The following is an 18,429-nucleotide window of genomic DNA, read 5'->3' as shown; positions in this document are numbered from 1 at the left end:
GTGTTCATATTTTGTACAAGATCGGTCACTTTTTCTGGACAGGCTAGATACCAATAATAAAAATGCATTAACCCCATACAGTTATCAAAATAAAACATTGCTTGTCCAACCCTTATGCTGTCATCCAATGTATATAACAGTATTCATTCCACTTCTGAAGCTCCATCATGTAATCCCAAAGAATGATGTGGGTGTGCCGATTATATATACGCAATATATAAAATAGAAAGAAATTACACACACACACAGATATAGCTATCTATATATCTATCGCTCTCCAGGGTACTGGCACACAAAATTTACTCATTAAGACAGCCTGGATGCATTCTCATAATCCACTGTATCGATATAAAGTGCACTATCATGGTCACTCGCCGGACAATTGGTTCAGCGACCCACTGAATGTATTTTAAATCTGTTCAGAGCTCTGTATTATCTGTTTTCAGCAATGTTTTATGTTATATACAGCACTTGTGATTTTTTTTTGTTTGTTTTATATATAAAAAGGTATACTTCTAGCAAGGTATTTTGCAGTATATACAATACTACTATTAAGATATCGTTCTTTGCTTTATCATACGAATATGTAGCAAAGGTTGTAGTCACAAACTGAAGTTAGGCCCTAGGTTTCAAAAAAATGTTTTTCTCTTAGCCCTGATGAAGGGCCTCTCTGTAACCCCTGAAATGCTTTGGCTTCAAGTTACCCAACAAAACGATGAATAAAAATGGATGATATCTCTATTTGGCGCTCTTTTCATATTTTTTACCACATTGAGTCAGTATGACAGACCGCCATGAGGCTAGGTTTCAATCTAAAACAGATAATGAAGCCATATGTAGTGGGTTAACAATTATCTCAACTCGTTTTGGGGTTAACATTACTCTACACTAGGAGATCTGGTCTTAAGAACAAGGATTAGTAGTCTTAAGAAGCCATTTGACTTTTGTGCTAAATGTTTTTGTTTTTTCCCTTCTTTTTCAAGAAAGATGCATGAGACGCTATGTGTCTTACACCCAGTAAAGTTACTAGCCCTAGTTTAATGGTGCCATTGCATCATCAAGAACATCATCAAGTTCCAAAATAGCTGCTATGACTGTAATGGTAACAGGTGCATTTTCTCCTGAATTTAAATTAAGAACATACTCACCACAGGTTTGCTCATGCTGGGGTTTAAATCTTGTAGCTTTTTCGGATCTGCTTCTCTATCTAAGAAAAAAACAAAGCACAAAAATATATTTTAACCACATGCATGCACAATATGCCTTCCGGTGCAGATTGTTTTGTGCCTTTATTTTTATCCTTGGCTTTTAGGAAACCACCAACCGGTATTGATTATACAGTCAGTGCATGGGTAAAAAGCACAGATGTTACTCTCTAGTCTGCGGGGAACCAGAATTTGCATAATCTTCCAATATACTATGAACAGGAATGATGCAACACTAAGTATTGCTCAACATGAGTAATAATTCATCCTGAAAATCTCATTCCACACTTCCTTATGGGCCTCCGTGATGGCGGTGACAATGTCCTGTTGAACATCCTGCATTATTGTTGCCAAGTGCTGTGCAATCAGTGAGGTACATAAGAGTTCATTTACCAGAAACAATTGTGTAGTGGACACAAACAAAAACAGGTTTATATGAAGGTGTAATACTAGAGTAGATGGATAAAAACTAGAGCAATATCATAACTCTATTCAAAACGGTTTGCTTTCTTTTCAATAAAATATTTAACAGTTAGAACCTTTGTCAGATATTTTTACTGTGTCCCATTTGGGAAATTTCCCTTTACATACTGTTCACATGACATTGGCCAGGATCTGAAGGACAATCTACCCATTAGGACCACAATCACTAAGAGTTCATCTTGAATTACTAGAAAACATAGAAAAAGAACATCACTGCTCCAATGTTCTCTGGTTTCCATATCTCAGCCCTTATTTACCAGCCCTTTATTTATTTTTGTTGGACAGGGAGATGGCAGGGATGAGATGGCTTAGCCATGAATTCTGGCACAGTAGTGGTGTGTGCCTCATGTATAAGCATACGTATCCCACAGAAATGTGTGCTTGCTCATGCCACAATTATTCTACAGAGCAGTTGAAGGTTCCCTGGCTATCAAGCCCATCCTACTGCTTAATACTTTGTAAGCCACTGCCACCTAAGCATGCAATTTGCAACATCTGACATCAATAAAAGGATGCCTATTCAGTCATTTACCAGCAATTGAGCCAGTAGATAAGAATGGCAGCCAGAGAACTAGCAACTTCTAGCACAAGTCAACAAAAGTGGCACCCATATTTCTCTAGTGACAGGTGTACTTACAAAAGTCCAAGTGATTTAGCAGTGGATAGTAATATTGTAGTGGTTTGCTGCTAATACCGGCAGACATCTTACAGATCACACATAGGCAGTATTATACAAAAAAAAAAAAACTTACCTGTGCTTTCATTCTCTGCTGGAGGACTGCTCCGTGTCCGTGAAGCTTGTTTCAATTTAATGGGTCCCCCTGTAAGGTGCTGTCCCTTCGAGTATCCATTCTGCATGTGTGAGTTGGTAGCAATGTGTGCTTTGTGAGGAGAGGAGGGTGGACTGTGCAGTTTACTGTTATTGTGGGAGCTGATCTGTCGCTCTTTTAACCGTTTAATTTTTATGCTTCTCTCATCCCTTGGAGGAAAATTCATTCTTCCATGGGACCGAAGTTCTAAAGAGGAAAAGAAAAAAGTAAACCGAAAACCATGTAAAAAATAATACAACTCTGACATTTATGAAACACAGAAGGAGATTATATTTTATGAGCGGAACCAACGTACATTACAGCTTAGAGAGATGATTTATAAAAATTAAAGCAAAAAAGTGTTGCCAGGAAACAGCACCTGTTCCAGTTTTCATAAATCAGTCTGTATAAATCAGTCTGTATTTCCTATCTCTTAAGTGTCAAGGAAATTGCAAGTTAAAAACTGAAATGATGACTACTGTATTTTTAAAACACATTAGCTTTTTAATGCATCACTAATAACTGCTGGAAGCAGGAGTTTAGCTACAGAGCACGGAGAGTGCCTCCAGACCACAAGAGAGCAAATACATCAATGAGCTTTGTAGGTGCCCATTCTGCTTTCTACAACTGGCTGTCAGGAACAACAGGATAGAGTGTCAAGAGGGGCTTAGCTAAACCTATGCAGAGACAGCCTGCTTCAAACAGTTTGTGATCCATTTCTCCAAGAGTTAACTTAGTGTAGCAGAGCTCTTTTTAATATGCAGAAAACCAATATCTGGATAAGCAGCCTTCCTTGATCACACACCTTGTCTGCAGTTACAGTGCAAATGCAAACAAGCCGAATATGAACATAGCAAAGCCACGCTCACACTTCCCGACTGGACAGTAATTCCGCCCATCATAGTGATAAACCAAAAGGAATGCTCATGTGGGGAAGGTAAGCCCTCTTTAGCACAAGGAAATGTTGACATTTGCACATCAGAGACCCCTAATGATGTCCAATAGTGGGCACCGCACTCAGACAAGAGTAAAAACTGCCTGGGTGCATGCAAGCCAAGTAGATGCAAATGGTCCAGTAGAAGAGGCACTCATGGGTCTTGTATTGAAGCAACATAAATAAATGTATCGTTCAACATTGAGAAAGACGAGCAGTGCCTACCTTCAGATTTTTTTTTTTAATCACTGGGACCTCCAACTATTAAGGGTCTCCGATATGTAAACAACATTAAGTACACTACAAAGTACTCCCAGAGCACTACAGATGATCTATAGAGGAGCACAGCAGACGCTCCGTGCCTTAAAGTGTTAAAGACAAAACGTTTATAAGCTATTTCAAATGCTGGTTGAATCACTTAAAATGGATGCTGCTCTTTGATGTTTAAAAGAGAACTATGACCCAACCTTTTTTGGCCATAGTTCTTTTTAGAATCACAGGACATTTACTAGAGGCAGAGCCAACTGTACCCCACCTGCTTCCCACAGCCAGTGCTGGAGGAACTAAGAGGGGGGATTCCCTGCAGGGAACGGAGAGGGCGGAATCCCTGCAGGGAACGGAGAGGGGGAATCCCTGCAGGGAACGGAGAGGGGGAATCCCTGCAGGGAACGGAGAGGGGGGAATCCCTGCAGGGAGCAGCGACTGACAGTCACTGTTCTCTGCAGGGAGAAGATCAAGAACTCAGCAATATGTGATAGCTCAGTTCTCGATCAATGCAGCCGACGCCTGAAAGCTCCAGTGTCACTCGTCGGCTCTAATTATGGGTGCATTTCACTCTCCTTTTAAAGTTTTAGGTTCCAGCATAAGCACTGGCTCTGATAACATGTGATAGGGTGGCTCCTTTCCCTTGCAGGGTCCAATGAAACCATCCTTGTCCGTACTTGCAATCTGTGTGCGTCTTCACAAACATACGGGGGCAGCAAGGCAAGCCACTGCCCTGCTCTCCTTCCTCCCTCCCAACTAGCATATGGACAGATGGTGTAGACTGTGCTGCCCAATGTAATCATGTATTCAACATAAAGTTAAGGACCTGATTCATTATTGAAAAACAAATGAATGAGCGTTTAGTACTGCTGTAAGGTTTGTACAGTCTTATAGAAACCTCGGACCGAGTCATCCTACGAAAGATATACACACACACAGATACATGCACAGACAGACACCATAATAAAAAAAAAAATTAGCACAAAACATCCCCTGTGAGTATAAAAATAAAGTTCACTGATGCACTAGCAAATTCTAATTTAAACAGATACTCAATTTTCAATACATGATGTCTATCCATATGAAATAAATGTCATATATATATTTTTATTTTGTTCAGCTGTTATGCTGGAATGCTTTTCCTGAGGCTGCTGTGAGTTGAACTGACAAGCTACAGTTAGGCCAAGATGATTCCAGCAGTCAGTGTTTGCTATGCACATAGAAGCACTAGGTGTTTTTACAAATCCCATTGTTGAAGAGGTACTGCGTCTGCCAAAAAACTATGTTGCATTCAGTAGAAGAAAAAATAAATAAATAAAATGTTCTCATCCACAAAAAGTGCTGTATCACTGCTCACATCATTTGATCCTTTGAGTTCTCTGCACTGTTCCTTAAAAATCTTCGAACTGAGCTACTCTTTCTTTGCACAGACCACCCCCAAAAAAAAATGGGCAAGGTCAAAAGGGAACAGCAAAGTGAATTATCATGATATGGGGGGAAAAGTAGTTTAAATATAATAGACACATTGAAAAATACAAAGCAATACATAGGCAGAACGTTTTACAAAAGGAAACAATCACACTGTAATGGAAATACGTACCTTGTTCTTGGAAAATGTGTGGTGGGGGGTGCTGGTGTATGAACTGCGGTGGCAGCTCTCCTGTGCCTGGCACTTGTGGAAAGACGTGATGTGGAGGGTGAGGAAGCAAAGCATGGTGGTGGTGCATAAAATGTGTCACGTGAGGCGGATGGGGGTGTAATGATGGGTGGAACTCTGCTGAATGTGGCAAGACCAACACCTTACGCACTCCATTTTCTTCCACAACCTGCAGAATTATGAAAGTAAAACAAAAATGAGGACTTAAAGGAAAAGTGTAATGTACTTTTAGCAAGCACATATATAGAGCTGTTAACTGTGGTATTTACGGTGAATGTAATTTTTATGTGACTTTTACATTTTTTAAATGTTTGATCTCCTGCATTTGAGTTATTACATACATTACAAATAATTTTAAATCACTTTTTTTAAAGTTATTAAAATCAAGACCATTTTTTGCTGTGTACCACTGGAGAAAATGTCCTTCCCTTCCTGTCCCAGAAGACACTACAGGAAGTTAGAAGAAAAGTGAGGGTATTTTCCCCAAACAGGCAGCTTCAATGGAATATTTCCCCTTACCGCTTGTTCAGGTGTTGTCAATTGTCACCAGTATAAATGGAGTGGTGAATCTCAGCATTGGGGAAACAGACAGCAACTTGACAAAAGGTCTTATATAAACAGAAAAAAAAAAAACACACTAGGATCTAACTCCCAAATTCTACAGCGGCAAGCTGCAACTACCCAAAAAGTATACACACTTCCTCAATATTATAAAATCAACTGTGTTGTGCAACATAGTTGGCAGAGGGTCTAGCTTTTCCCCATTTAATCCAACACTTAAAAAAATAAAAAATAAAAAGTTTATCTACAGATATACTTTAAAGTCTGGTGTGTTACAATGGGTCACCCAACAATGTTACATTTTCCATTTAAATAGTCCTAAAATTACAACAGGGACATAACCCTAGTTTGAAAACAAAATAGTTAAAAGTTTAATCAAAATTAGACTCTGCCAATTTGCATAAAGGCAGGAATCCGTTTTTACCAAAATTAAAGTTCGGTTTTCCTTGGTAGTCTGTTTCAAGAAATATATGCCACCACTTTTTTATCTGAACGCTAAAAAAACATTGAACATTTGAGTAAAGGTCTTGCCTAAAAGTAGAACCATAAGATGCCTGAAGTTGCCATTAATAGCTAGAAAAACTTCTTCTGCATCCCATTGAGACTTAGACCCACTTTGTTACGGTGGCTTGACGCAGACTAAGTCTTGTGAAATGCCATGCCACTAAATAATCAAATTATCTCAGTTCCCAGTAATGGAACTCTTACTGGACAAGTGGGAGACAGAGCAGGGTTTAGCTATGCAAGACATCAGGTTCCAGAAACATATAACATAATGGAATGTATAAAACTATAAGGCTCAGTTTGATATTAAAATAGCAGGAAAACCAGCAGATATGTATGCAAATGACAGCGAAGCAACTGTAAAGGTACGCCTGTATTATAATTTAGGACCAACTGCATAAAAACGACTGGTACTCTTTAAACTATATTTGGATGGACAGCTGTCCACTGGAGAATGCAACTATTTGAAAATCTTCATCACTATTCTTAATCAAAAGGGTTAAACTGTTTTGTGGACTTATATTTAAGTTATAACATAGTGACATGTAAGTATAATCTGTTTAAGAAGGCAACCAGTCAAAACTCTGCTTTTAACTGGTTAGGATGGGCAAAGTAATAAAAATAGATGTTCCCAATTGCCAAGGTTAGGCCTTTACTGTTCTTTGCATGGTTACTTAAAGGAGGAGAACTATGAGGTGAGTGCTTTTCACTCACCTCATAGTTCTAGCCGACCTGTGACAATGAGACTGTCACAGGGCGGCTCAGTAGATCGGGAGGTGAGCGAACACATAGCGGCGTTCGCTCACCTCTCGATCCTGTCACGGCTCTCTGCCGTGAAAGGGGAGGGGCTGGATTCCCCCCTTCTCGCTCCGATCCGCCAGCGCCGACTGGCGGAACGGATGGGGAGGGGGCGGGTACAGCTGGCTCTGCCTCTAGATAGGCTACAGCTCGTGGTATACTGAGCCTAGGGTGACAGGAGGACGCTAGTTTGTGTCCTCCCGTTACCCTAAGGAGAACTATGGGGAAAAGCCTTAACCCCATAGTTCTCCTTTAAGAAGACGCTTCTTGTCTTGAATTATAGCCATTAATCTTAGCCTGCTTGCTACATATTTTTTTTGGCTCCAAATTTTTATGACCGCAATTCCCTCCCAGGCCAAAACAAGAATAACGGATGTGGTGTGGCTATTTATGCCAAAATCTTGCTGAAATTGTCACTGAAGGACATAAAAGCAAATTATTCCATTGCTAATCATCACATGGCATTAGGAAACCTTTGATCCGTGAAAGACGATTATATAAATCCACCATCATTTATTAGCACCCATACCTCTGTGCCACACAGGGAGAAGACAATATTTACTAAAATAAAAAAGGAGCAAAAAACACTACTGTTTATTCATTGATGGATAGATGGATATATTTACTACTCCGTGGAACATTTCTGCATAATTTAATATTTTTCCCTATTTAATATTTTTCCCTATTTAAATGGGTTCTACGCATTATAATACAAGTGAACACCTGGTTCAAAGTCTACGTAAATTGGCCCTCCATGTCACACATAGAGGGCCAAGTTTTAAAAGCAGGCTAGCTTATTCTATTCAGTAAGGATGTCCAAATACCAGTGCCGATACTTGGCATTTTCACGAGAACTACCAGGGTTGCAGCTGGGACCTAGCTCTGGCGCTCCACCACTGTCCTGTAAAAATTGTATTGGTGCATCCCTTTATATATTTATTTTTAAAAAATAATGCCTTAAAATGGGGATGTACAAATCCCAGGAGCTCCATGTGCGCCTTAAAAATGACAGCTGCCTCCTACCTTTAAAATTTTTCTCTTGTCTAGTCCTGGAGCTGGAAAAGTATCTGTACTTGTACCGAGTACGGTACTTGGTATCTGAACATCTCTACTATTCAGGTAATCATCTGAATGGACAATCTGCTATTTTTTCAGCTACAGGAGTGATTTCTTCTGATGCCCGACCAACCAAGGAGCATAAAGCAAGAGTTCATTAATAGTTTAAAGGCTACCCAGGCAAACACCAGGTATTTTGAATTATGAAGAGTATAGCTTTCCTCTTATGAAATGCTGATTTTAAACAAAAACTATAACTATATTTTAATTAAAACACAAGTTTTTAAACTTATGCTTAAATTCCTAAAACTGTAATTTTATTAGCTAAAATTGCTGACTTCCACTATATTTATTGGGCAGTTGTAGCACGTTCCCATTTTACAAGTCAGTGAGAAAACATTAGACCCTTGAATCTTTACCACCGGCTAGACTATTTCCAAATCATATTAGTGGCAAAAGATCTGCAGAGGTTTTAGACAGGCCCTTGGTTGCAAGTCAACGAAAGTGAATCAGATCAAAGTATTTGATAATTCTGAAGGAACAACTTACTTTTAAAGATTTTTTTTCAGTTACATATAATAAAGACTGCCCCTTCCAATGGGTAACTGTGCAGAGAGGTTGGGGGAGCCCCCAACTCAGACAAACAACTTTTATTAGAATGATTGAGCTCTCCAGGTTTTAGAATTTCAATCAGAATCCCATTGCAATATACAAGTAATACAAATCATACCTGAGAGACATAACCAGGTGGCACAAAGATCGGAGGCATGGAACCATTTGGTGACATCATGGGAACATGTGCTGGACCTGTAGGGGAAACAGAGAAGAACAAAAAAAAAAACAAGACAATTATATGGGGAAAGATGGTAATGATTTTAAAAGAAACAGATGGGAAAAAAAACTAAACCAAAAATACATTTCTTAAAATGTTCTTCCTTGTGGAGGGTGGCTACTTTTGTTCTTAAAAAAGCATTCAAGTAGCTTAAAAGAGAACTATAGGGTAAATGTTTTTCCCCATGGTTCTCTTTAGGGTCACGGGAGGACCTCCGCACATGACCAAAAGCTCACAATATAGTGGGCTACTGCCCGCGATATACTGAGTGCCGCAGCCGGGACGAATCCCGACAATACTGTCTGGATCCACCCAGCTGCGTAACAGCTGGATCTGCCTATCTGGAGGCAGAGCCAGCTGTGCCCTGCCCACTCCCTGTTCGTTCCTCCACTAAGCGCTGGAGGATCAGAGAGGGAGGGAATCCCTGCAGGGAGCAGTGACTGTCACCACTCAATACAGGGAGACTATTGAAAAGTGAGCGGATCGGCTGCATGTTTCTGCTCACTTCCCGATCGATAGAGCCGACATGCGACAGCTTATTTGTCACCGGTCGGCTCTAACTATGAGGATAAGTGGAAATGACTCGCCTCGTAGTTCTTAACAAAAATGAAGCTTATTTGTGCAGATTCTCAAATCAACTGAATTGGTACACCCAATGTCCTTCCTTCTGGAGGGTGGCTACTTTTGTTCCCCATGGTGCCTGTGTGTTGTAAAGTAGCCACCATTCCAAGGTCGCTCCCATGATAGACTATAATCTCATGTTTAGTTTAATAAATTTGTATTGAGATTGTAATCCATCATGGGAGTGAGCTGGGAGCTGTGGCTACTTTGCAACACACACACAGGGCCCATGGGTAACACAAATAGCGACCCTCCAGACGGAAGGACAGTGCTAGCACCAATTCAGAGATGATTTGAGGATCTGCACAAATAGCCTTTGTTTTTGTTAACAGTTAAGGTACTTGGATGCATTTTTAAGATTTAACACTTGAGTTTAGTGTCAACTTAATAATAATAATAAAAAAAAAATTATTACGACTTTAAAAACAGCCAATATAAAATATGAAATTACGTTTGGGGAATGCCACCGCTCTCTTGCCTGGAAGGAAATCACACTTTATAGTAAACATGATTTTTTCACAAGCTTGGTTTTACATAGAAAACCAATAGTGGTTTAGGTGTCACTAAGATCAAATATAGCACAGCCCCAGGCAGAATACAGCACGTTGATAAGTAGCAGCCTCAGAGTTCCAGGAAGCTGTACAACACGTTTTTTGGCATATATTTCTCATTCACTGCAGCAGTGAACAGAGAAAACCCCACAGGCTGCAGGGAGACAAAGCAATGTTTTTCTTACCTGGAATACACTGAATGTGACCATCTTCTGTGCGGATTGTAAACGTTTCCCCTGGGTTGACCTGCACCACAATTACCTGCAAGCACAAAGGCTGTTTGGAAGAGCTCGTGTTATATCACAACAAAAACAACTGTTTTCTGCAAATCTATATCCATCATCATTCAGACCTCCATTTGCAGGTTTACAGCCATCGGCATTCAGACCTCCATTTGCAGATGGCCTACAAATACCAAAAAGCTTGTGGCTGCCAAGGCCTGCAGTCCATTTAAAAAAGCATGGCAAAATAATACCCTAGCTTCCTTTAACAGTTTTGCAGTAAAAAATAAGATGTTCATGTTTCCTGACAGCCTTGTGTAGACTAAATAGCACCTGGTCTTCTGCGATCCTCTTTTTTTAGAGGTGGCCATACAACATGGGCAACTGCACAGGGGCCCTAAAGGAGTAGAGAAGTCCATCAAAGTGAACTAGCAGATCAAAATGGACAGTAGATGGACAGGAAGATTTGTTTTTTATTGATTGGGGCTAAACCTCAAAAGGTGCTTATAAGCTAAGTAAAAGGAACCAGGTCTACTGTTGTTGATCATGGCATGGAAAACATGCCAGCTGTTTAGGTGATGCCAGTAAGGATGAGACTGTCAAAGAATAGTAAATAGTGAAATGTGCTCTGGAGCAGAAGCAAAATGGGCAACTATGTTTGTAGATAGATACCCAAAGTAAATAAATAAAAAAAGAAATTGTGTAATAGAAGTCTCAGCACACAAAAAGCCCACACACTCAGTTATAGAACATGATCAACCACAGCAAAAAGACCACATACCCTGCCAGAGTAACAGCACTCATATCCTCTGCACTCTTCCCCTGCACGTACTGCCACCATCAAACCCTCCACAGATCTCCTCAGCGCATACTTCATCTTAAGACACCCTAGCATAATGGATGAAGCTACTACAGAATAACATTTTCAACAGTTCGCTATCCGACCAGTCAGTGGAGTACTATTATATAGTTTGCAAATATACATGTGCATGAGGGCAGCCATATCTTTGCTGCCTGTCTATCTTCTCATCTCACCTACCAGATTTCAAACAAAGGGCTCTTGGTAGTCTCTAATAATGTCGAACACCTACAATGCACCTGGTAGTCAGAGGCCCCATTCTCTCTGCATAGGCTGGAAGTAACAAAATTGATCTGGCCGCAGCATATTTGTATTCATCACTAGAAAGTAGCTTTACCTCAAGAATTTTTATTTGGTAATGTTCATTTGCAGAATAGAACCTCTGTTACGTTTTTAACTGCTGTGTCCCCAAAGTACAGATGTTCCAAGAACAGGTTGTCACAGGGACAGTGATAGGAAACCTCATCAATAAAAAAAAGAGACTTGTCCTGATGTTACCGGTTTCCCAAAAAACTACTTTAAAGACTTTATAACCCTTTTTGGCTTTAACTAAAATAAAAAGACATTCTGGTTGCAGTTGGGCTTTAAATGATATGTCTAATTTAAAAGAAACCTGTTATTAGAGAAATACAAAAGGTTGTCATTGTCAAATTCTAATTGTCTGGCATGCCCAAAGTTGTAAACGACCATCTGGATGCCCCACAATATTTCTGGGATAATTTATGTGGAAGTACAAGACAAAAGTTTACGTCTTTGGAAAGAACATGCAAACCCAGTGTTAGCATGAAAAAACACCACAACACTTCATTCAAACCATAAAGCATGGATGTAGGAAGCATCGTAGTCGGAGGCAGCTAGTTAAGAAAAACACAATAAAATGTCCATACAGACAATTTTTTCAGTTTAGTATAGAGTGGGACAGGATTAGCAACTGACAGGTTTTTATTGCTGTCCTCACTGCAGAGATTCTCCCTTCTATTTGTTCTGATGCCCATCATCATGGTGATCAAAAATTAGGGGAAATCCAAAATTTTAGAGTTGCCACAAATAGAGGGGAAATCTTCCAATGGGCAAAAATGTTCCAATGACAACATGGGAATTCTCATTTTGGTGTTTCTGTAACTTCCAGTTGCATTTCCAGGAGAGGAAGTAAAAGGAAAATATTTTACAGTGACAGACAAAAAACCCTGATATGAGTTTAAACACTCAAAAAACAAACAAAAACCTACATGAATTTAAAAAAAAAAAAAGAGAAGAAGTTCAGGGTAGTTCCAATTAACTATTTCACCAATTATTGGTTCCAGTGAAACAATTAAAACTAGAGTTATGAAACAAGTCAATGACTCAAAATGTAAGAACCCAGCCTTACACCCAATCAGAAAGCTACAGCATGACCTGAAGATAACTCATGTGAAAAATCCCAAAACTAACAAGAAACAGTCAAATCATTGTACAAGTCTACTCAGGAACTGTAGAAAACATTTGGAGATTATTGCTGTTAAAGAAGCTCCCACTAGTAACTAAATGTAAAGGTTTACATACTATGTTTTCAGCCTACGCTGTAAATATTTGAACAATGTGTTCAATAAAAAATGAAAGTACAGTTTGTGTATTATTAGAACAGTGAGTTTATTAATCTGACGTAGATGAAGATCAGGCCACATTTCAAGTGCAATCCATGCAGAAATTCGAGTAATTCTCAGCGGTTCATGAACGGTTTCAACTGTAATATTTTCCAAAGGTGGTCAGCAAAAGCAGCCTACACATTTCTTGCAGTGCAGGTTTCCTTTAATAGGCGGGCCTGATGGGTTATGTTACGTGTCAGGTCACTAGATTTCACAGAATTGACTGTCAGTTAAACTTTTTTATTTTGTGATGTGCCAAAAGGATCTTGTGCCTTTAAAACTGGAGATACGATCCTCTTTAAATAAACAATAAATTCTACTTTGCACAGCTGCTGCTGCTTTCCGAGTGTGGCCAGCCTGTCACTGGCGGGTATTTCAGAGAAACGCTCAACAATTAGAAGCTTATTTCAGCTGCAATGTTGCGCAACTGAAGGCTTTAAAAACAAGAAAACATCTGTTTCACAGTTGCAGAGAGGTAATTTGTCCATTCAGGCTGCCAAAGTGAAGTTTATTTGCGTGGAAATTCATTTCAGACTTGCTAGTACAATCAGCCGTCCCAGCTTTATAAATTGTGACCAGGAAGAATGGAAGAGTCAGGAGGAGAATTAGAAATTCCAGCCATGTTACTGGGAGATTTATGGCATTGTTCCTGGCTGCCGCTACCCACATGTAGTTAGCAGCGTGAAGTCATGGAAAATCGGGAAAGCCAATACAAGCAGTGTGAAAATGCTGTTTAGTCTCCAGCTATGGGTGCCATATTACACTTTGTGTTGGGCAAGCTGACTCATCCTCTTAAAGTGAAACGCTAAAATTTACCTCTAAGCAAAAAATATAGATGCACCTTCTGTAGATAAACAAAATTGTAGCCAATCTAAGCACATGAAGGTCTGTGACTGCTAGAGTTCTAAATAGACAGAACATCGGGTGAACTGTACTCATCCTACCCTGAGTGAGCCAGTACTGCATTAGTTAGCAGATTAATATGTATGTTTTTGTGCTGAGGCTCAATTGATTGCCAGAACTATGCCATGTGCTGCACACACAAGAGGATACAAATAAAGTTATTGAAGAGGATCACTCATCTTTCCTGGTCTGTCAAGTGGTGGAATTGCCTGTTTGCTTGAATACCAGTTTTGTTTCCTACCACCTCCTCAGCATATTTTTTCCCCGTTTAGCTCAGCTGCTTAAAACTGGACTCTAGCCTTACTTTTTATTGCCCCACTTGAAGCAAGTCATCTCTTGTGTCACACCTAAATACTCTGCATTTCCTGCAAACTTGCAGCTCCATAATATAGCCCTTTGAAGCTGCAGAAGCTATCTTGAGCACACCTTTATTTCCTGTTTGGCCTCTGTCATTCATCAATCACTTCTCTCTGATCGGTAATGTTATTAGATCCCCTCTTACAGCCATTCCTTTCTTTGCCATCAATTATTTAGTTTCCGAGCTCTAGGTTAAAGAACACATCCCCGGCATCCCTTTAGACATTCCTGCAACCAGTCAACCGATCAGCAAACTGCAGAGCTATAGTCTACAGCACCCATTGGCCAGCAGGTAGAAGCATATACATTTAAATTTATCACGGGGATGTGTTCAGCCTGAGGCAAAATGCTGTGACGTTTACAGGAGCCTGCTGTCCCCTACCACAAAAACTTGCAAGAGCAGCAGATGATGATATCATTACTGGGTCTCAAATAGAGACAAAGTGACTGTGGGTTTGGAGGAGATTGAAAACTTGGAAAGAGAGCAGGTAGGATGCTTGGATTTCACTTTATCCTACATCTCTTTCCTTCTACACTCCCTCCCTCTACCATTGCAAGATCAAGTATCTGTAGAAGCAGCAGGCAGAGGGATTGCATTTCAGATTGGAAGAAGGGAAGAATGCAGGTCAAATCGAGTGGAAATAGTTGGCATGCACAAGGGTAAAGGGGATGATAAGGAAATAGGAAAATGGTGCATAAGGGTCCCTCCTTGTGAAACGAATGGGCCAGAAAACATTTATTGGTTACAGGACAGAATACAGTAACTGATCTCACCTTAGCATTATTTTAATTTATTTGTGCCAAATCCATTTTTGATCAATTTGTTTTGAGGCAAAAATACATTTACATACAAAATCAATCTATATACACTGCTTCTCTCCTGAGACTTCTGTAAACTGTTCCCTGTATGACTAGTAGTTGGGATGAGGCTAGATAAAGAGGTTAAATAGCTCAGCCACTGGTACAAACTTTGCCGCATCCATGGTGGACAGATCACCTTTTCCTCCGCGAACACAAGTTACTAAAAGATGTATTGCACACCATCCATTTTCATCTTCATTCTTGCTATAGGCAAAAGTGTCAAATGCATCACTGTGCTATTCACACTGAAGGCTAAGAAAGAATGTGTATCATTTTGCAATGCAGAAGCACTGTACCTATTGCTCTAATCTGTGGCAGAGGATAAAGATGGTATTTTAGTGGAACTGCAAGAGATGCTGAATTTCGTGGATCTGCAAAGAATACAGGTAGCCCTGAATGGTGGCTAAAGAAAGAGGCCCAATAGGTACATAAAATTGGACCAATCAGTGAACGTCAAATCTCATTTCTAAGCAACATCATTAATATTACAAGTAAAAATAAAAACGATGCCCCTTTCTTGCCAAAAAACTGCTCTGATCTCCGTAAGATCACTTCCATTCTAGGCAAAGATGTCATGGTCTCAGTCTACCAGGTGCATTGTGAATGTTTGCAGCGAGTATATTATTCTCAATAAATCAAACGACACTTGGAGGAACACCATGCTTGAAGAACAGTATGAACATAAATTATGAAACTATGCCTGTAAAAGGAGCAATACGCTTTTTGTAAATAGCTCTATATAAGATCACATAGGCCTTTCATATGACAAGTCAACCCTAAAAAAAAAATCAGTCTTCTTCATTAATGTGGCTTAAAAGATCAAGATGGATCAGATCATTTAAGATCCAATTTCTGAATGCTAGAGGCTATTTGCTTGGTGCCAGTAACTGGTGTGGCTCACACTTGTAAACTGTAACTAAAGCTATTTATGTGCGATAGAGAAATTGACTGTATGTAATAAAAGGCAGCACTAAACGTCCTTGTACAAGTTTCTTCTTTCAGTATATAAGCAATAATAGTTTGTGCTATACATGATGGGACACATCAGACTAACTCAAGAATATATGGCTGCTAATTCTGCCACATGATCTTGGTTTCTGTCCTCACTCCAGTATTGCACTTCTAAGAATTACTTTAAACCAAAACCACTTAAGGCCTGTGACACTACGGATGGTTGTGCTACAGTGACTGTTAGAAAACTAAACTACCACTAACCAGTGAAGTGGAAGGAAGTGATAACGGTTCATAAAACACTGAGCCAACCTCAACTGGAACAACAACGTTTGATTTCATCTGGACCTCAGCAAACTGCTTCAGGTGTGATAGAATATGATTCTGCAGATCACAAGAACAAATATATTTTATACCACTAAACCCATTTGCCAATGGTAGCTAAAATTCCACAGTATTATCTGATATCGGCTAACTTTTATACACATTTTATAACAATGTTGACCAATTTAAAGTGATATTAAAGTCAAAAGGTTTTTGAAGTTATTGCAAATGCTGATGAAATCACTTACAATGGATGCTGCTGGAAAAAAAAAAAAAAAAGTTTCCTGCAGAATCAGCTGGTCCCCTAAGCACTGACTGGGATATCCATTTTTAGGGTGGCTCCTTTCAGAGTCCTATGGAGCCACTCTTGTGTGCGCTAGTAAGCTGTGCATGTTTCCACAAACACACAGGAATAGCAAGCCAAGCCACTTCCCTGCACCTCCTTCCTCCCTTCACCAAGCTACTAGATGGACGGCTGCTTGAGACTGCTCTATCCCTTGTGATCTTGAACTGGACAGAAAGTTCAGAGTATCCGAGCTACGAGAGTTGGAGGCAGCTGTTTGGAAACATAATAACTATGTATTTGGGCACAAATATATAATGCTTTACTGGGCAATTTTGACAAATTGTATCCGGGGGGGGGGAGGGGGGTCTTAGTGTAATACTACTTTAACACAACTAAGTCCCCTTTCACACAGGCACCAGTCCACTCTGACTAGCAGGAGATGCGTGAACAGATCCCTTGCTGATTGGCGCAGTATGAAATGGATACAGAACTAAATTGACCAATGGAAGCGGACCTAAACGGACATGTGTCCATTTACATCCTTTTACCCCTGATCTGTCATGTCCAGGTTGTTTTTTTGTCTCTCGACCTAGATGAACCCAGAGGTAATCAGATAAATAGTCTATGGGCGGGCAGATGTAAATGGATGCATGTCTAACATTGCGCTTCCAATCAGGTCTGCCTGAAAACTGTCTTATATGATAGGACCGCCTGTGTGAAATACTTAGAGCAGGGTTGGGCAACTCCGGCCCTCCAGCAGTTGTGAAACTACAAGTCCTATGAGGCATTGCAAGACTGACAGTTAAAAGCATGACTCCCAGATGAATGTTGAGATTTGTGGTTAAACCACAGCTGGAGGCACAAAGTTTCCTGCGCCGACTCACGACACCATTATAATGCAGTGACTATTTGGTCAAGCTGTAAAGGGAACCAACCTGTTAACCGTTAGAAGTGAGTGAGTGACTGGCTCCTAATTTTGATCATCACATTCAACTCTCCAACATACAGGCATGCCAAGCTCTCTGAGATTAATAGAAGGTACAAATACAACTGCTCCAGATCTATAGTATTTAGCCATGTGACCAAATGCAATTTCTAGAATGAGTGAATTGGGCAACCTGGTCACCCTCAGCAGAGATCACTAAGCCAAATACCTAAATTTAGCAGACCAGCCATGGTGGGATCTTGAAACATCAGTTTGTGAACAAACTATGGAGAAGCCACCATCAGGCTGCACTTAAAAGCAAGTAACCCCTTTTTGATGGACATATACAATTTAATAGTTGTGTTTAAAAAATGTTCAGTTCTTATAAGCTCCTGACATTACCATTAAAATCCAACTTTTGCTATAGCTTTTCTGACACTACACATGGAGTTTAATCCAACTATGAAGCTCTACACCAGAGACCAAAAGGTGCAGTTTACCTGTTGGGTGCTATCGCCATTTACCAGGTGTGGTACGAGTGGTACGTCATTCAGTAAAGCTGTGGCTTCCAATGGAGGAGGCTGGTCGGCCATCATGGTTGAAATAATCATTCATCGACAGATGTTTGCATCCACCACCTGCAAACAATAAAATAAAATGACATGTTTATATTTTACACTCAGCCATTTCCTTCTCGGCAAGAATTCTATTTACTTGTCTTAACATTCTATATGGAATATCAGCAAACACAATGTCAAAAATCCTTGCGTTTTATTAATGTGTAATATAATATTTAAACTCTGTGACAAGCTCCATGTTTATGCTGTTTGTCATGTCAGAAT

General features: G+C 39.9%; 1 protein-coding gene across 1 annotated transcript in view; it reads right to left on the bottom strand.

The window, feature by feature from the left end:
- LOC108798885 (fibronectin type-III domain-containing protein 3A-like) overlaps positions 1-18,222 on the bottom strand; it is a 41,142-nt gene extending 22,920 nt beyond the window's left edge. Inside the window, exons 1-6 of the mRNA XM_018570694.1 lie at positions 18,088-18,222; positions 10,461-10,551; positions 9,002-9,078; positions 5,296-5,521; positions 2,441-2,704; positions 1,149-1,207 (exon numbers count right to left, since the gene is read on the bottom strand). Of these exons, the coding sequence (XP_018426196.1) occupies positions 1,149-1,207; positions 2,441-2,704; positions 5,296-5,521; positions 9,002-9,078; positions 10,461-10,551; positions 18,088-18,198 (828 nt within the window). The 5' untranslated portion in view covers positions 18,199-18,222. The remainder of the gene's footprint in view (positions 1-1,148; positions 1,208-2,440; positions 2,705-5,295; positions 5,522-9,001; positions 9,079-10,460; positions 10,552-18,087) is intronic.
- Positions 18,223-18,429: the final 207 nt, after the last annotated feature.

Source organism: Nanorana parkeri, unplaced genomic scaffold (genome assembly GCF_000935625.1).
Source record: "Nanorana parkeri isolate BGI_ZX_2015 unplaced genomic scaffold, ASM93562v1 scaffold1582, whole genome shotgun sequence".
NCBI classification, from domain to species: domain Eukaryota; kingdom Metazoa; phylum Chordata; class Amphibia; order Anura; family Dicroglossidae; genus Nanorana; species Nanorana parkeri.
This window is presented reverse-complemented; position numbering and strand designations above follow the sequence as displayed.